This window comes from Panthera tigris, chromosome F3 (genome assembly GCF_018350195.1).
Source record: "Panthera tigris isolate Pti1 chromosome F3, P.tigris_Pti1_mat1.1, whole genome shotgun sequence".
Classification (NCBI taxonomy): domain Eukaryota; kingdom Metazoa; phylum Chordata; class Mammalia; order Carnivora; family Felidae; genus Panthera; species Panthera tigris.
The window spans coordinates 4,885,513-4,905,253 of record NC_056678.1 but is presented as its reverse complement, the minus strand read 5'-3'; the positions used below and the strand labels follow the sequence as shown (position 1 = coordinate 4,905,253).

The 19,741-nt window shown below is 51.5% G+C and overlaps 1 protein-coding gene across 1 annotated transcript in view; it reads left to right on the top strand.

Moving 5' to 3' along the window:
- KIF26B (kinesin family member 26B) overlaps positions 1–17,287 on the top strand; it is a 464,690-nt gene extending 447,403 nt beyond the window's left edge. Inside the window, 4 exon segments of the mRNA XM_042975573.1 lie at positions 2–1,580; positions 6,537–6,739; positions 7,131–7,281; positions 16,498–17,287. Coding sequence (XP_042831507.1) covers positions 2–1,580; positions 6,537–6,739; positions 7,131–7,281; positions 16,498–16,646 — 2,082 coding nt within the window. The 3' untranslated portion in view covers positions 16,647–17,287.
- The last annotated feature ends 2,454 nt before the right edge of the window (positions 17,288–19,741 follow it).

The following is a 19,741-nucleotide window of genomic DNA, read 5'->3' as shown; positions in this document are numbered from 1 at the left end:
GGTGAGCTCAGCGCCCAGAGCAGCCCAGCCCCAGGACAGCCGGGAAACCGGTGCGAAGACAGAGATGAGATTTGAGGACCCTTGGCTAAAACGGGAAGAGGAGGTAAAGAAAGAGAGCGCCTATCCCGGTGAAGAAGGGGCCGGCCGTGAGGCCGCCACAGGCCCCCCCGCAAAGCCTGAGGCCAGAGCAGAGCAGGACAGGAAGGCCAGCCCTGGGGACAGGCTGAGCAGCAGCAGCGGTGAGGTGTCCGCTTCCCCCGGGAGCGACAACCTCAGGAGGGTTGCGGATGGCTGTGAGATGGCCCTGCCCGGTGTGGCCGCCCAGAGCCCCGTGCACCCCAACAGAGGCCTGAAGTCCAGCAGCCTTCCCAGGGCTTTCCAGAAGGCCAGCCGGCAGGAGGAGCCGGGCAGTCCGTTCTACCCGTGCGCCGCGGAGACCAACGGGCTGGGCAGCGCCCAGGGCGCGTCGCCCTGCAAGGCGGCCTTGGAGAGGAAGGCGGCGTCGCCCAAGCACTGTATGCTGGCCCGGCCCAAAGGGACGCCCCCTCTGCCGCCCGTCCGCAAGTCCAGCCTGGACCAGAAGAACCGGGCCAGCCCCCAGCACAGCGCCTGCAGCAGCGGCACCAGCAGCCCGTCGCACCCCGCGGCGCCCCTCCTGGCCCCGTTCCCGGATGAGGCCGGCGGCCAGGCCAAGGAGGCCAGCAGCAGCAGCCGGCTGTTCAGCGCCAAGCTGGAGCAGCTGGCCAGCAGGACCAACTCCCTCGGCAGGGCCACCGTCAGCCACTACGAGTGCCTGTCGCTGGAGAGGGCCGAGAGCCTGTGCGCGGGGAGCTGGCGGGCGCACGCGGGCAAGGACAGCACGATGCCCCGCGCGGGGAGGAGCCCGGGCCGCGGGGGCGCCGGGGCCTCGCCCACCGCCCTGGGCCCCGCGCCGCCTGCCGCCGCCGCCGCCGGCGCCCCCGGCGCCGTCGCGTCGCCCAAGGCCGGCACGTGCAAGATCTCGGCGGTGAGCAAGCTCCTGCTGGCCAGCCCCAAGGCGCGCAGCCTGGCCACCGCCACCACCAAGACGCTCAGCTTCTCCACCAAGTCCCTGCCGCAGGCGGTGGGCCAGAGCCCGGGGCTGGCGGCCAGCGCCAAGCCCACGTCCTGGTCCACGCAGTCCCTCAGCCGCAGCCGGGGCGCCGGGCCCGCCGGCAAGCCGCCGCCGCGCGCCGTCAACGGGCGCATCTCCGAGCTGCTGCAGGGCGGCGCGGGCGGGCGCGCGGGGGGCGACGAGCGGCCGGCCGCGCCCCCGCTGCCCTCGCCCTACAGCAAGGTGACGCCGCCGCGCCGGCCGCACCGCTGCAGCAGCGGCCACGGCAGCGACAACAGCAGCGTGCTGAGCGGCGAGCTGCCGCCCGCCATGGGCAAGACGGCCCTGTTCTACCACAGCGGCGGCAGCAGCGGCTACGAGAGCGTGCCGCGCGACAGCGAGGCCACCGGCAGCGCGTCCTCCGCGCACGACTCCACGAGCGACAACAGCAGCTCCGTGGGCGGCCGCTGCCGCAGCCTCAAGGCCCCGAAGAAGCGCTCCAACTCAGGTAGGCACCGGGCGGGCGCGGGCAGGACCCCGGGCCCCCCTTCCTGCCTCCCCCCCCACCCCCCGCCCCCCGCCCCCACTGACCGCCTGCGCCCTCAAGGCCTCCACGGGGCCACGGCCGCGATAGGTGTCGCTGTGGGAACCCACTGCCAGACTTTGGCGCGCCAGGGGCATCCAGCCCGTGGGCACCTGCTTACGCGGCCCTCCGGAGTCCCCGAGACCCAGGCTTGTCTGCTCTGGGAGCGACAGTGCCGCCGCTCAGGGCTTTCGGAGGGGTCAGGTCAGAGCCACGAGCCTCATGGCCTGGCGGCTACAGACACCAAAACTTGGGGCTGGTGGCCTTAGACCCTGGCAGCCGCTCCCTGGAAGCAGGATGAAGCGCACTGATCTCCTTGGCCGCGCGATGGGGAGGCCCTTCCTCTGTCCCCCCCACCCCCACCCCCAGACACACTCGTGGACAGTCGTGTGTATACAGCCACCATGGGGCCTGAACACACGCACAGTACAGCTGCACAACACACACACACACGCACACACACACACACACACACACACTGCACCAGCACGGCACACCCAAGCACCCTGGTGCCCCAAATGCATGCTTTCTGAGCAAGTCTTGGCATCTCCCGGAATCTCCCATCAAAAGCAAGTAAACAGTGCAAAGGATATGACATGGTGGTAAAACCCCCTGACTTGTTAATTGGAGTTTGGAGTGACACGTGACAGGACGTTATGATGGATGAGAAGAAGAGGACCCAGGTCAGAGAGGGTGGCCCTCGTAGCCATGGGGTAGGTGAGGTGAAAGGTCAGCCGGGAGAGACTGGGCGGAGAGACAGGAGGCAGAAGGAACTGAGGACGACTTGAGCTACTTCAGAATTCTCTGTGATTGAGCTCCGCTCTTCAGTGGCTTCCACAGAAGTTACCTCTGCTTGTTCTCTAGCATAAGAACGCGCTTTCAACGAGGCCACCTCGTAAAGAGCCCCGCGTGCAACTCTGTGCCTCAGTTAAAGTGAGAGTGGCGTGGTCCTGCCCTCCTAGCCGGCCCTTTGCCGTACTGAGCCCTCCTGTGGGACCCCAGGCTCTCTGGGAGCCCTCAGAAGCCGTTGTGCCACAGAATATTGGTGGCACCAGCAGGTTTGGAATTAAAATATGGGGGGAGTCCTCCAAGTGGGGTCTCCTCTGTCCTGCAGCTGCTCCGGCAACAGCTTTTTCTCTCAACCATGGGGGGCGGGGGGTTGCTTTTTCCCTCCTCCCAACGTAGGCAAGCACAAGCTCTAGAACGTTCCAACCCAAATGTAAGGCGCATCATAAAGCATCTGTCTGCCTCAAATCGAAGAAATCAACCTCATAGTTCTAGATGCTGTGGTGTCGCTCTCCCCACCTGCCCACCCCCTCACAGACCACGGTGTGTGAGCGTATTGTGCTGTGAACACGTCCAGGACTCACGGCTGTCCGCCATCTTTATTTCCCGGGCGGCGTGTGCTTCAGGCTCAGACCCACTTTGGCGATGCCCCACCCCAGGCCCTTGGCACTCTGCGCCTCATCAGGGACCTGGGAGCGGTGCCCGTGCGAGACAAGTGCAGAAAGAAAAGCCACTCAGTAATAACATGACAGCTGCTGTGTCCTCTTTTCAGGGCCGTGAGCGTGAAAACATACTGATGTTAGTCACTAAAAATAGAAAGAAAGTTCATCCGAGCCAGACTGTTTGCAGGGGGGCGGAGGGAGGAGAAGATCTGCTGGCCTTCCCAGTACTTGGTTGACAAACCTTGTTGCTACAATCTACCCAGACTTCATTCTTCAGGGTCCGCACCGTTGTGACGCAGCCTGTGCGCTCATATGTGTTTGCCCGTTAGAATGCTTTCCCGCACCCCCATCGAGAGCCTTCCGTCTGCTGGTCCCTTTTGTTCTTTGAGCATCTTTTTTTTTCCCCAAGATTTGCATCTTTCGGTGTGGCTGTCGCGCTGGGGTAAAGAGCTCTGTAAAATGGCTGCCTGGAGAGTGGCCAGCAGGCTCAGCACCTGTCCTTGCGGAGTGCCGCCTGCTTTTACAAACGTCATCCTCTGAGCATCTCCTGTCAGGTTAGGCTGTTGGAGGACAGGGTGTAGGATCAAAGCACCAGGCTAGGTGACTGAACGCCGGGAGCACCAGATCTCTGTGACCTTCATAATGAATATGGCAGTGGAGATCCACAGCCATACCAAAAAATCCAAAAAATGCCGCTCACAGGTTAGGTGACCTTGACAATGGAGGTGGCAGTGGAGACGTGCTCCTCACCGTTAGGTGACCTTGTCTTGCTTATTTATGGTTATTATTAAGAGAAATGTTGGCTGTCAGACATGATCAGCATAAATCAAAAGCACCTTCCTTAAGAGAAGCCGTAAACCTTCTCAAAGGAAACTCCTAGCTGGGTAGCTGGATTTTATAATTATTAGAAGTGTTTAAAACTGCGGAGGAGACCAGTTATCTTTTATCAGAGATTGCTTTTGAGTTTGGAAAACTTTAATGCTTTGGTTGAAAAATGAACTAGAAATACAGGATGAGGAGGATAACCTTGCGCTCTCAGTGCTCTGTTGTGCACATGACACGAGAAACCAGCGAACATCCTTAAGCTTATTGGTCTCCTTCCTGGAGATCCGTGTTGGTGGAAGGTGCGTGGAACTGGCCAGAATGTGACACGCTGAGGACCCGGCCTCAGGGCACGTGGGTCCTGCCAGAAAGTAGGAGACTTGGGGTCTTGGGCAACAGGGTGAGATGAACTCAATGAGGGGACGTTCTTGATGGATGTGACGACCACAGAAAATGTAAGCACAGACCAAGTTATGCCTTCAATGCCTGGCAAAGTTGTAGTTGGCCATGGGGTAGTCGTTCTGGGTTCTTGACCAAGAGAGAAGCCGTGTTTGCTTTTACTGATGGATTTTCATCAGTCCATCCACAGGGCACTGCCAGCCAGATGTGGTCAGCAACACGGCCATTAGCCGTGAATTAGAGTGGTGACGGCCAGCCTGGATGGGGAGCATGTGTCTGCCCTGGCCGGGGTGCGCTCAGTGGCTAAAAGGACGTGAATCAGGGAAGGCCCCACCGGAGCCCCGACAGCCCTCTGGCATCACTCCTCAAGTGTCACGTGAACTCTTCCCAGACTCTTGGCCGCTTCTTCACGTCCCAGACCTTTCACCCCACGCCTGCTGGGTTACCTCCTGAGCTTCCTCCTGTCACTTTCCTGCTCCCAGGCTGGCTGGGGAAATCTGAGAATCAGATCAGCACCTTGGTCTGAATGAAGTCCCTTCCCACTGTAGCAGGCCCACCATAGAAAGCCGGGGAGGGAGTGAGGGAGGCCCGGGGAGCCTGCCTGTTCCGGGATGCACGTAGGGCTTGACCTGCCTGGACATGAGCTCCCGCAAGGCCAGTTCCGCACCTGGCTCAGCCCGCTGGGTGCCCAGCACTGCATGGTGCAGGCTCCCATGAGTCATTCGGACACCCCTGATTGATTCACTGGCTGGTTGGCTGGCTGGCAGATGGTCCTCCAAGTGAGCTCAGAGTTTTTTTCTATGTCACCCCGCTGGTGACCAGTGCTTTAAACACCAAGCTTGTCTTCTATATCCTTTGCCACGCTAAGCACCGAGCACCATGCCTGCCCTTCTCTGGGTGCTTGGTAAACTTAACCGACCGATGGGATGCCGGGTTCAGTTTGCTGAGCTGCCGCACCAATACCCACGACTTGTTACTCCTCACCAGGGCTGAGCGAGGCCTGATTCACTGTGTTCCCCCTGTGCTGCTCACTGGGTCCTCAGGTACCATCTTGTCCCTTCCTTTCAAGGTGGCTGTGAACCTCAACATGCCCTGGAAGAATTAAGTCTTTAACTTGTTTTACTGTTTGTTCATTTTTGAGAGACAGAGAGAGACAGAGTGCAAGTGGGGGAGGGGCAGAGAGAGGGAGACACAGAATCTGAAGCAGGCTCCAGGCTCCGAGCTGTCAGCAAAGAGCCTGACACGGGGCTCGAACTCATGAACCATGAGATCGTGACCTGAGCTAAAGTCAGATGCTTAACCGACTGAGCCACCCAGGCACTCCAAGAATTAAGTCTTTGAAGAAGACAAATCTGTGTAGACAATCACGTAAAAGTCTCTAGGGTACCAGGAATCCAGGCTCCTTCTGTCTTCTTTTTGTGTTATTTATGATCTTCACCTCATGACGCAGCCACTGGGCCCATATTTCACCCAGGACAAAGGAGAAAGGAAGAGGAGGAGGCCAGACCCCCCACCTTTAAGGACACTTCCTAGCAGTTGCCCGTAACACTTCTGTGGATACCCTATCGGGAGGAGCTTAAGGTGCATGTACCCAGGGCGTGGTCCCTTCCTGGGGGCTGTGTGCCCTGCTACGACCCAGTCTCTTTCCCGGAGGAAGAAGAGAACAGGTCTCGGGGACAGCTAGCCGTCCGTCACAATGCGTAAAGCATGTTGAATAGGGTCTGACGTATAATCGGTGCTTAGTACAGTGTTGTTGTTATAAGCAAATAAGCAGTGTTTCCTAGAACTCCTATGACCACATTACCAAACACAGACCCCTTTTCCCTAACACAAACATCTCTTTAATTTCACTGTGACACATATTCATGCTGAGCATATGGCTTACGGTTCTAGACCACGTGTTTTTGTGTGTGCGCGTTTTCTGGTGTGCGTGTCTATGTGTGTGTGTGTGTGTGTGTGTGTGTGTTTCGTGGGCAGAGACCAGGGGCAGCTGTAAAGGTCAGGCAGGGAATTCGTGAGCTCTTGGAGGTGAAGCCTAGGTGCCAGTTTAAGGGATTAATTGTCAAGGTGCGTGGCTGGGCCTTGGCGTGTTTCGCATTCACCTACCGCACATCCTAGGATGCCCATCAGGGTCCCCCACCAAAAATTGCATATCAAGATGTAAAAGATTGAAATTCAAACAGATTCCCTTTGGGTTTAATTCCGTACTTAGGTTCTCAGAGACGGAGGCTCATCCCTGCGCTGTCCCTGGACACCCCTTCCCCCGTAAGAAAACCCGCCAGCAGCACCGGGGTCCGCTGGGTGGACGGCCCCTTGCGCAGCACCCAGAGGGGCCTCGGGGAACCTTTTGAGATTAAAGTCTACGAAATCGATGACGTGGAACGACTACAGCGGCGACGAGGGGGCAACGGCAAGGTGAGCCTCCTGGTCCCCACACGGGGGCAGCCCCCCAGCCAGCCCCCTGGAGAGCTCCGCACTTCTCCACCCCGAGTGTTGAAAGGGCTCCAGCGCTGGGGGAACTGCCAGTCCTGGGGGCTTTTCTGGCTCCAGCTGGGAACGCCAGCCACCTCCTAAATTTAAGAAAGGGCTGCGGCAGTCCTGCCCTGTGGCTGTCCGATCCAACCCCGGTGAGGCAGAAGCGTGGCTGGGCTGGCCCAGGGCCCTCCCGGCTCCCCAGTGAGGGGCCAGCTCCCTCGTCCCCGCTGTGCACATGGCGTTCCCATCTAGAAGAGGCTGCGTGGGTCCGAGCTGGGTGGGGGAGGCTCTCCTCTCCCCGCACCCCCACGCCTTCTCGTCTACCTTGTAGGAGGTCACGTGCTTCAACGCAAAGCTGAAAATTCTGGAGCATCGCCAGCAGAGAATCGCCGAGGTCCGAGCCAAGTATGAGTGGCTGATGAAGGAGCTGGAGGTCACCAAGCAGCACCTGATGCTGGATCCCAACAAGTGGCTCCGCGAATGTAAGACCCCAGGTTCATTCCCGTCTCTGGGACTACTGGGTTGGCCGGCGAACCAGGCCTGGCACACGTCCCGGGGTGAGGTGTCCATGGATGGTGCCGGGACCCGAGGGCTTGGACACCATCAAATGGACACAGTAGCTCTGAGCCCACGGTCTCACTCTCTGTAGGGAAGGTGGGGGGGGTGGGGCAGCACAAAGGGGTGGGGAGTGTTGCTCTTGCGAGAATTTTTCTTATGTGTCTCAGTCCAAAGCATCTGAAAATGAGATTCCACACACACCCCCCCCCCCGCCCCATCCTGCATATGTCAGATCAGCCAGACATGAAGTTGCATTACAAATCCGCTCTTGGGCCACAAAATCACGTTGCATATCTAGCCTGAAATACACAAGAATTTATAGAGCTCTTAATAGGGTAGAATGTGCAATCCTAGAAAAGCCTCACAAAGAACCCAGAGAGCAGGAAAAAAAACATTTTTGAGTGGAAAAAAAAGTAACATTCGCCGTGTTATTTCTATTTAATAGAAAGCCCAGGGTGACAGTAACCGTCTCCTAACAATTCAGAACAATTTTGCTCTCTCTGACAGATTCAATTGTCTCGTATTTATTTGTTCCTAACCATTCCATTTACTGCAAAATAAAGCTCAGATCTGGTCCCAACTATTTCACTGATATGGGACCCAAGGCTGGAAGACTTTGTGGAATAAAATGCATAGCTGCCGATAAAATTCCTTTCCCTCCCTGTCCGGCACTCACCAGCTCTTCCCCCTCTGCCTCCACTGGTCTCCTGCCCTTCACCACTGTCCCCCTTGCTCCCCCACTACCCCCTGCCTCTCCCCTCCCACACATCAGTCACCATCTCCACTGTGTCCCCTGGCTCAGAGAGTCCCCTGGATAGGTGGAGTCTGCAGAAATACTGGGCCCAGAAGAAAGGGACAGAACTTGCCAGCCTCCTGGCTGTGTCCTACCCCTAACAGCAGTCCGCCCTCCAGCAGTTTCTTTTCCGTAAGAACGGAGTGGTAACATCGCCTGAGCACCTCCCTGGGTACTTGCGAGGATCCAGTGCGCCAACCTGAGGACAGAGGGTGGTGACCAGTCTGCCAAGCATCCCTCCGTGTTGCACCGTTTGTGGGATGACCACAGTCCCGCAGACCTGATCAGAGGTGGCTTTCCCGCACACGAACTGTGGGGGCCTCCCTGAGCCTTGATTTCCCCGAGCTGTAAAATGGGAAGTGTCGTGGAACCTACTTCGTGGGGGGTCATGAGGAGGGAGTGAGTGATGCTGCTGGGTGCTTGATGAAGGTGCTTAGTAGCAGGACTAGTTGTACTCGTAGTACTGTTGTTATTATCCCAGAACCGAATACAAGTCGTCAGCAGAAGACAGTTCCCTAGCACCTGCCTGCACAGTGCGCGGACTTAGGTCCCCGGTTAGAGACTGTACGGGGACACGGACCCACACTCTCAGGCCCTGGTGGGGTGCGATGACATGAATAAGGACGCTAGCCAATGTCTGGTCATGGCATAAATATGGGGCCCAGTGCTCACTTCTCCCCCACTCGTGGATAACCCATCTCCTTTCACAAATCCCAGGAGCCTCAAGGTCCCGGGGATGCCCATTCTGGCACCACCCCCCCAACCCCCCAGCCTTCATTTGTGCTGTTTTCATTAAAGTTTTAGTTTTTTGAGTGCTGTAAGGCAGGCTCGAGAACTGTCTTTATCTTACAAAATCTCGTTTTTTTTCCCCAAGATGGGAGTGAGCTTACACATGAGCACATATGTGTAATCGCTTCCAGAAAACAATCACTTCCTTCATGCCTTTGTACCTGTCTAGAATCAGCGACTGTTTGATGCTCAGAAAGGCAATGAACAGAAGGCTACATGAAGGCAGAAACACAGATTGGTCCTTTAAGATGAAATGAAACCAAAAACAAGCAAAGAAAAAAAAAAAAAAAAAAAACCAGTGAGGCCACAGGCTGATGATGCACTGGGAGTGGGTGATAAGCTGACTATTGGCACAGAAATCTATGTGCTGGCATCCATTTTTATTTTTCTTAATTCTGATGCCACTTTCGAGGTGGTCTAGTAACATAGCCTGAGAAAGGTATGTCATGGTAGATTCTGTTTTTAGTTTTTTTAATTTTGTTTATTCTTTATTGCCATGCAATATTGCCATGCTCTGTTATGTTAGTTTCAGGTGTACAACACGCTGATTCTCTATGTCGTGCTGTGCTCACTGCACGTGTGGCACCGTCTGTCACCACACGACACCGTGACCACACCATTGACTATATTCCCCGTGAGAGGAAGAGGGAGGGAGGGAGACCCAGAATCAGAAGCCACGCCTTCCATCCCCATGACATATTGGTTCCCTAACTGGAAGCCTGTACCTCCCTCCCCCCTCCTCCCTTCAGGCAACCACCAGTTTGCTCTCTGTATTTATGGGTCTGTTCCTGATTTTCCGTTTGTGCAATTTTTCATCTCTTTTAAATTCCTCATATAAGTGAAATCAAATAGCATTTGTCTTTCCCTAAGTATGGTGCCCTCTGGGTCCATTGATGTTGTTGCATATGGTGCCCTCTGGGTCCATTGATGTTGTTGCAGATGGAAAGAACTTGATCTTTCTTATGGCTGAATAATATTCCACCTCCTTGGTTAAGTTTTCTTCCTAAGCATTTTATTATTTTTGGTGCAATTTTAAATTGTTTTCTTAAATTTTTTTTTAACATTTATTTATTTTTGAGACAGAGAGAGAGAGAGAGTATGAGCAAGGGGGGGTCAGAGGAAGAGGGAGACAGAATCTGAAACAGGCTCCAGGCTCTGAGCTGTCAGCACAGAGCCCGACACGGGGCTCGAACCCACAGACCACGAGATCATGACCTGAGCCGAAGTTGGACGCTCCACTGACTGAGCCACCCAGGCGCCCCTTAAATTGTTTTCTTAATTTCTCCTTTGGCCAGCTCATTATTCTTGTATATAAATGCAACAGATTTCTGTATATTAATCTCATATCCTGCAACTTTCCTGAGTTAATTTATTACTCTTAATGGTTTCTTTGTGGAGTCTTCAGGGTTTTCGTTACAGAGTATCATGTCATCTGCACATAGCGACAGTTTTATTTCTTCCTTACCAATTTAGATGCCTTTTATTTCTTTTTATTGTCTGATTTCTATGGCTAGGACTTCCAGTACTAAGTTGAATAAAAATGAGTGGACATCTTTTTCTTATTCTTGATCTTAGAGGAAAAGCTGTCAGTTTCTCCACATTGAGTATGGTGTTCGCTATGGGTTTGTCATATATGGCCTTTATTATGTTGATGTTGTTCCCTCTAAACTCAGTTTTAGAGTTTTTATCATGAACAGATGTTGTACTTTGTCAAATGTTCTCTCTGCATCTATTGAGATGATCGTACGTTTCATCCTTCAATGTATTAATGTGACGTATCACCTTAATTGATTTGTGGATATTGAACCATCTTTGCATCTGTGGAATAAATTCCACTTATTCAAGGTGAATGATTCTCTTAATGTATTGTTGAATGTGGTTTGCTAATATTTTGTTGAGGATTTTTGTATCTATATTCATCAGGAATATTAGCCTATATTTTTTTTATAGTGTTTTTATATGACTATGGTATCAGGGTAATGCTGGCCCCTTAGAATTAATTTGGAAGCTTCTTTTTGGAGTAGTTTGAAGAGAATAGGTATTAACTCTTCTTTAAATGATGGGTAGAATTCACCTTGAATCCATCTGGTCCTGGGCTTTTGTTTGTTGGAAGTTTTTGATTACTGATTCAATTTTACTATTAGCCATCAGTTCAGACTCTCTGTCTCCTCTGGATTCAGTCTTGGAAGTTTGTATGTTCCTAGGAATTTATCCATTTCTTTAGGTTGTCCAATTTGTTGGCAAAGTTTCCATTGTAAAATGAAAAATCATTTCATTGTATTTTTCCTTGTATTCCTTTGTGTTTCTGTGGTGTTACTTGTTTTTCTCTTTCATTTCTGATTTTCTTTATTTGAGTCTATTTTTTTTTTGATGAGTATACCTAAAAGTTTATCAATTTTGTTTTTCTTTTCAAAGAACCAGCTCTTGGTTTCATTGATCTTTTCTATTTTTTAAGTCTCTATTTCATTTATTCCTGCTTTGATCTTTATTTTTTCCTTTCTTCTGCTAGCATTGGGCTTTTTTCTTCTTTTTCTGCTTCCTTTAGGTATGAGAAGAGATTGTTTCAGATTTTTCTTGTTTCTTGAGGTAGGCCTGTATTCCTATAAAGTTCCCACTTAGAACTACTTTTGCTGTATCTCAATTTTGGATCATTGTGTTTTCATTTGCATTTGTCTCCATGTATTTTTTTTTTTTTTCATTTCCACCTAGATTTCTTCACTGACACATTGGTTGTTTAGTAGTCTGTTGTTTAGCTTCCACATGATTGTGGTTGTCAGGTTTTTTCCTGTAATTGATTTCTACTTTCATACCATTGTGGGTGGAAAGATATTTGATATGATTTCAGTCTTCTTAAATTTATTGAGACTTGTTTTGTGTCTTGACATGTGATCTTTCCTGGAGAATATTCCATGTGCATCTGAAAAGAATGTGTATTCTGTAGTTTGGGGATGGATTGTTCCTGTATGTATCTGCTAAGTCCATCTGGTCTAATATGTCAAAGTCATTGTTTCCCTGTTGATTTTTCTGCTTGGATGATTGATTGATGTCAGTGGTGTGTTAAAGTCCCCTACTATTGTTGTGTGACTGTCAATTTCTTCCTTTATGTCTGTTAATATTTGCTTTATGTATGTAGGTGCTCCACTGTTGGGTGCATAGATATTTACACTTGTTGTATCCTCTTATTGTATTAATTTCTTTGTCTTTATGTAATTCCCTTATTTGTCTCTTCTTACAGTCTTTGTTTCAAAGTCAGTTTTGTTTGCTAAAAGTATTGCTAAACCTGACTTTATTTATTTATCCGCTTCTATTTGCATGGAATATCTTTTTCCATCCCCTCACTTTCAGTCTGTATGTGTCTTTAGGTATGAAGTGAGTCTCTCGTAGGCAGCATATAGATTGGTCTTGGTTTTTTATGTTTTGTCACCCGATGTATTTTGACTGGAGCATTGAGACCATTTACACTGAAAGTAATTATCAATAGATGTGTACTTATTGCCATTTTATTAATTGCTCTCTGGTTGTTTTTATAGTTCATCTTTGCTCTTCTTTTGTTTTCTTTCCTTGTGATTGATGACTTCCTTTAGTGTTATGCTCGGTTTTCTTTTTATTTTTTTGTATCTATTGTAGCTTTTTGGTTTGTGGTTCCTATTTAGCATCCTAGATATATAGCCGTCCATATTAAATTGAAGGTCATTGAACACAGTCTAAAAGAACTTCATTTTTGCTCCCCCCTCCACATTTTATATACATGTTATCATATTTTACATCTTTTTGTGAGTCCCTATAACTAATTTTTTATTTTTTTTTAATTTTTTTAAATGTTTGTTTATTTTTGAGAGATGGAGAGACAGAGCACGAGCAGGGGAGGGGCAGAGAGAGAGGGAGACACAGAATTCTGGGCAGGCTCCAGGCTCTGAGCTGTCAGCACAGAGCCCAATGTGGAGCTTGAACTCATGAACCACCAGATCATGAACGGTGAGATCATGACCTGAGCTGAATTCGGACACTTAACTGACTGAGTTACAAGGCGCCCCCTAGTTTTTTAGATATAATTGGTTTTATTACTTTTTTCTTTCAACCTTCATACTAGCTTTTGTAAGTGATTGCTCTGTATGTTTGCTTTACTCGTGAATTATTTTCCTTGCATAATTTTCTTCTAATTAAGGCATTTTCTTTCCTACTTCAGTCTCTTTAAACATTTTTTTATGAGGCTCTTTTAGTGGTGGTGAACTCCTTTAACTTTTGTTTGGGAAATTCTTTATCTCCCCTTCAATTCTGAATGATAATCTTGCCAACTGGATTATTCTTGGTATTAGGTTTTTTTTCTTTCAGCACTTTATATTTATCATGACTCTCCCTTCTGGCCTGCCAAGTTTCTGCTAAAAAAGCAGCTGATATTCTTATGAGGTTTCCCTTGTATGTAACTGGTTGCTTCTCTCTTGCCGCTTTAAAAATTCTCTTTATATTAAATCCTTGACATTTTAATTATTATATGTCTTGAAGTGGACCTTCTTGAGTTCACCTTGTTTGAAACACTGTGTTTTCTTCCCCACGTTGGGAAGTTTTCCACTATTATTTCTTCAAATAAGTTTTCTGCCCCTTTCTCTTTCTCTTCTCCTTCTGGGGCCCCAATAATGTGAATGTTAGTACATTTGACGTTGTCCCAGAGGTCCCTTAATATATCTCATTGTCTATTATTATTTTTACTTTTTGTTATTCAGCTGAATACTTTTCATTACTATTTTCCAGATCACTTATCCATTTTCTGCCTCCTCTAATCTGCTGTTGATTCCCTCTTACCTATTTTTCATTTCAGTTATGTATTCTTCAACTCTGGTTCTTATTTATGTTTTTGGTCTCTTTGTTTAAGTTCTCACTGAGCTCATCCACTTCTCTCTCCAGTCAGGTTCAGGTGAGCATTCTTATGACCATTTCTTTGAACTCTTCATCGGGTAGATTGCTTATCTCCATTTCCTTTAGTTCTTTTTCGGAGGTTTTGTCTTGTTCTTTCAGTTGGAGTATATTCCTCTGTCTCCTCATTTTGTTTGACTGTCTGTGTTTCTGTGTGTTTATTTCTTCTCATAAACTTGAAGGAGTGATCTTGTGTAGGAATGTCCCCTGTGTTTTGACTGTCTGTGCCTGGCATCCTTGGCTGGCTGGCTATAGCTGCAGCTGGTACAGGCTAGGGAATGGGGCAGTCTGTGTTGAGACTTCCCTGGTGGGACAGCTGGGGCTGAAGTGGTGCAGGCCTGGGGTGTTCCATGGTGCTTTGAACCTGTGTCACCTTGGCAAGATGGCTGGAGCTTTGTGAACACCGTCCAGGACCATCCGGTGTGTGCCACACTGGGACCATGTTGGTGGGACTGCTAGGGCCAGTGTGGGCTGAGGGTCTGGGATTTGCTGTAGCAGCAGGCCAGCTAGGTGTCTCAACCCTGCTCCTGTCTGCACTATCAAGGTGAAGGGGGAATGGAAACCATGGCCCTAGCCTGTGCTGTCATCCTGGAGAGAGTTCCAGCAGCTTCCTTGCTATTTGGCAGAGTTGTAGGGCTGGTACCTGTATACTCTTATTGCTTTTTAAAACTGTGGCTTTTTGGGGGCTCCTGGGTGACTCAGTTGGTTGAGCACCTGACTCCGGCTCAGGTCATGATCTCACAGTTCGTGGGTTCAAGCCCCACATCGGGCTCTGTGCTGACAACTCGGAGCCTGGACCCTGCTTTGTATTCTGTGTCTCCCTCTCTCTGCCCCTCCCTGGCTCACACTCTGTCTCTCTCCCTCAAAAATAAATAAACATTAAAACATTAAAAAAAAAAAAAAACAACAAAACTGTGGCTTTTTTTTCTGTGCCACAGAGCATCTGGAGCCAGAGTGGGCTGAGGGCCCAGGGCTCACTGAGATGGCAAGCTGGCTACGGCACCTGGACCGAGCTCCCTTCTGTGCTGTAAAGGCAGAGGGTGAATGTAAACTACGACGCTCCCCAGCCCCTCCGGCTTGAAGAGAGTTCTAGCAAAGCCTCTCACTATTTGGCACAGGGCTGGTTCCTTTCTGTTCTAGTTGCCCTTTTAAACCATGGCTTTTTTTTTTTCCTGTGCCCCAGGCTGACGAATCTGCTCCTGGCCCCTCAGTTCTATCCCTCCCAGCAGCTGACAGCACCCCAGGCAGGAAGCAGTGTTGGGGGTGGGTCTCCCTTCATTGCCGTGTCTCCATCCCTCTCCTGGTTCTCTGTGCGGTCCCTCCATCCTTTGTCGTGCAGGCAGCCTTCAGTCAGCCCTCAGTTCTTCATCAGGAAGATTTGCTCAGCAGGGAGACACACATTTAATGTGTTGAGGAGGGGGAGGTGAGTTCAGGGTTCTCCTCCGTCGCCATCTTGGGCCTTCCCTCTGTGTTTAATTTTGTATTACTTCTCTCATCCCTCTGTTTTTTCAACTTTAGACACTCAGGAGCCCTCGGTCTCATCCCCGGCTCCAGCCCTGAGGGTCTGTGACCCTGAGCAAATCACCTCCCTTGCCAAGGTCTCAGTTAACGCACCTGTAACAAGAGGCAGCCCTCCTGAGAACCCCGTGCATTTCCCCGGCACTCGAGTCACAGTTCTGGGGCCGTGTTCACTTTCAACCTCTCATTTTTATTGTACTCTCCGTGGCAACTCGAGTTTGGTAAAGGAGGCAGAGTAGCAGCTGTGACTCTCATTTTGCTTTTAAGGCACCTGAGCTGGTGGAGGGTAGCCATGGCTGACCCAGAGTGCAATGCAAGTGTCCACCTCAGATTCCAGGGCCATCCCCCCACCCTGGCTGCTGTCCACGCTGGGCCCCCTGCGGCTGCCCTGAAGCCAGTGCCAGGCAGCCCAACCCCCCCGCCCCCACCTGCCCAGTCACCGCTGGACAGAGCAGGGGCCCGGGGACAGGAGGGAATGGCCCCAGATAACTGCTCTTTAGGGACTGAAGGAAGCAGACTGTTCGCTCTGTGCAGGCCCGAACCTGGGGGACGGCATCTGGGTCCTAAATCTCAGCTCGTGTGCCCAGTGCAAGGGATCCTAATTATCATAGATGTTGGCTTCGTCATTTCCTGAACCACCAGTGAGTGTGTGAAAGTAGGAGGTGCCAGGAGACAGGGTCGGGTTACTCCACCTGCTCAGAGAGGCAGTTGTGTGCATCTGTGAGAAGAAATACGCAGAGAAGAACGACCATAATGTACGTAGACAAAGGGATAAGTGTCACTCAGGTGAGGAGACCCCCAGAAAGGAGGGGATTCTCTGCACCCCGGCTTGGAGATTTATTTTATCACTAATAAAGAATAATGGCTCTGTCGAGGCCCACAGCCTGTGCTGGAGGTGGATGGGGGTGAGCTGAGCTGGAGCGTCGCCTGATCCCTCAGTAGAGTCTCCGTAAAATGAGAGGGGTCTGAAATCACCGTGAGAGCGGAGGGCCCCGGTGTAAATGCAGGTGGCGGGCAGGGTCCCGTCCCAGCCCGGGGAGGCGGCGAAGCGGGCAGGGGGACACAGGGGCGGCAGGTGGTGAGCGGGAGGTGCCCTCCGCGTCTCCACCAGCCCTCTCCTCCTTTGCAGTTGACTTGGAGCAGGTCTGGGAGCTGGATTCCCTGGAGTACCTCGAGGCGCTGGAGTGCGTGACAGAGCGCCTGGAGAGCCGTGTCAACTTCTGCAAGGCCCACCTCATGATGGTCACCTGCTTCGACATCACCTCCCGGCGCCGGTGAGGCGCCGGCCTGGCCTGCCAGCCCCTGGCCCCCCGGGACCCCACAGCCAGCCCCTCGCCTGGCCCTTGGTGCCGGCGGCTGGGACACAGCAGAAGGAGGATGAAGGTTGGTGCAAGTCTGGAGTGAGCGCTGAGCGGGAGGCAGTTTTCTGGTGTTTTCTGTAGGAAAGGTGCGAACGCCGCGCGTGTGGGAGGAGGAAACGATGGAAAGCCCGAGGACGTGGAAGCCCCGTGAGACTGAAAAAGCACTTTGAGGAACTTTCAAGAACTTGTTTATACAGGGGTCCTGCTGGCAAGAGACCTCTCTCTTCTCTGGCTTTGTGGGAAGGGGCGAGGGCGCGCACAGGATCGCTGTCGGGAGCGAGACCGAACAGCGGATTCCCCAGAGCGACTGATTAAGTGCCTTGCAAATCTTTATTATCCAAACCTTTCTGTTCATACTTTCTCGTGTCCAGACGGTGCTGGTCCAGACAGAAACAACCACAAAACAAAACAAACCCCATGCGTTTTTTGAAATGTATTTGCAGCTCGTTTTCTCTTGGTGTTTGATCCGATTTCTGACTTGCTGTTTCTACGTAAGTAGTGTTTGTAGATCTGTTCCCTAATCGGTATTGCTTATGAATAAATGTTAACTGTCCTTTACGGTTCTTCCGCTAAGGCCACTTGCACAGAGCATAGGGGCTGCAAGGGCACAAGCCAGTGTGTCTCCAGAGAAGGTCGGAACAGCAGGTGACACTCGATGCCACCCCGCAGCAGGGGGCAGGGGCAGCGGGCGGACTCGTGGGCAGGTGCACGTGGGCTTGAGAGAACGGGAGAGGCGACGGGGGCCGCGTTTTGAAGGGAAAAGAAGCCTGTGTGACCCGGGCCTTACGTGCCCTTGGAGAGGGATGTTTGTTGCTGACGACACATCTTCACCTTCCCGATGCGTGTGCTCGTTCCTTTGCCCACAAACCCGGGGTTTTTCATGGCCCTCAAAACATTCTCCGTGGTCGTTTTGATTCCAAAGACTGGATTGAGAGCTTGAACCGACTCAAGAGAGCCATACTTTTTGTTCTCCAGTCTTGCGAGTTTGTTAGAAGCAGGGGATCTTCCCCAGTTGAGAGAATGTACTCAGAGACTCAACAGTATGGGTTCAGAATAACAAAGGAGGTTGGGATCACACCACGGCTCTGTTGTCCAGGGTGCTGCTTCAGTGCAAACGGTCCCCAGTCTCCCATGTCCCGAGGCCTCCATCCCTAGAAAGGACAGGCTCGTCCCCTCGGACCTGGCACCGGAAGGCGGAGAGGTTTCCTGTGGCGAACCACACCCCCCTGGAGAGCCAGGGCCCAGGGCTTTTGTCCAGGTCTTAGGTCCCAGCGACGTAGGACCTAAGCCTCAGATTGAGATGTTCATTCTACCACGACCCCCCCCCCCCTTAGGGACTCTCATACCCACTGTAGTGATGGAACCCCAAGGCACCGAGTGGTCAGCGGATTATCTGAGACCAGCTGTGGAGGAGCAGCAGCCTCCTCTTACCTCCCAGGTCAGGGCCCTCGCCTGCTCGTGGTTAAGAGGGCTCAGCCTCTCAGAGAATACTACTCACGTTTGCCCTCAAATGCAGCATAGCATCAGGAGCCTATTTCTAGGCTAGACAGCCCCTGCTTCCCAGCACCTCAGCCCCAGCTGCCCCCCAAGGAAACAGACCTGTGCACGTCTGTGCCGGCGAAACTCAGCCGAACTCGGTACATAGGAACCGAGGTCTCGTGAGCCCGGCTACCTGACCCTTTACTGGCCAGGACAGGCACAGATGGCGCTAGCGGCTCGAGTGTTTGGAAGTCAGCCCCCTAGACTGGAAGCCAGCCTCATGGATGACAAGTCGAGCTCCGCATTGTCAGAGCCTGCTCCTACACAGAGGGACACGCAGGATACGGTCTCATCGGAGAGCCTGATGGGCAGAAACATGGTGGAAGTGTTCAGGAATGGACCGATCTCCCTAGTTTAACAAGTCTGTCTGTCACGTGGGGAAGCAGGGCCTCCCCACCCCACTCCTCAGCCTTAACCCCAGCCTGTGGGGCAGTGCAAGGCTCTGGCCACGCCTCTGGTCTCACAGCACCTGTACGAACAGACTTGTTCAATGGCAATGTTGTGGAAGCTTCTGGATCTTGGCCAAAGGATGCCCATCTTCTGAGCCTTGAGTTTGCATCCCCTTGGGTTTCTGCTCTGAAATATACTGCTTCATGCAAAGCCTTTAATTGGGGAGTTGTCAAAGGTGAGTATTCTGGTCTTCATTGGAAACAAATCACTTGACGAGCACCCCGCGTACTCAGCATTTTCCCCGGTGCGTCACCCCCAGCTTCCAGGTCACCACACTGCGCAGGCTTCCCCAGGCAAGGGGGTGCTGATGCTTTCCCTGGAGTGAGGCCAAGTGGAAACATCTACAGAAACTTAAAATCTCAATTAGTGGAATCTTTCCTCCTACCGAAGCCTGCTTTCGTACACTGGTAGCAACTCCACAAGAGAGCAAAAGCATTGAGTGAAACCAAGAGCTATCTTACTGAGTCCAGTTGGCTTCCCCAAGATGCCACGCCATGGAACGTCTCGCGGGATGTCGTCAGCCAGGCTGAGGACTACAACTTTGTGTGGAGGTTGTCCATTCTGGTTTTTTCTTTTCTTTTTCTTTCATTCTTTTAAACCTACGTAAGCTGCAAACATCTTCATGTACCTAGTATTGATTAACTATGTGAAGACGTCATGAATTTCATGCTGTCACGTGCTGGTTCCTGGTTCTACCTGTGAGTTGACTATAGAGGATGCTGTTCGGGCACAAAAGAAAGCAGGTGTGACCAACTATCCCACTAACTGAAGAATGCCTTGCTGAATGACCAGATAAGTGGTTCCACATTTTGGTCTTGGTGACAGATAACCCAAGCAGGCAAGGAGAATGGCACAGAACTCCCATTATCCACACATAGAAGGACCGGAAATTTCTTATTTGAAATTAACGTTTCGATGCATAAAGCCTTAATTCCTCGTCTGAAATCTGCCCTCCACCCTCCAAATAGTTTAGCGTGAGGTGTAGCATTAAGCAGAACAAAACGCAGGCAGACAAAGACAAAA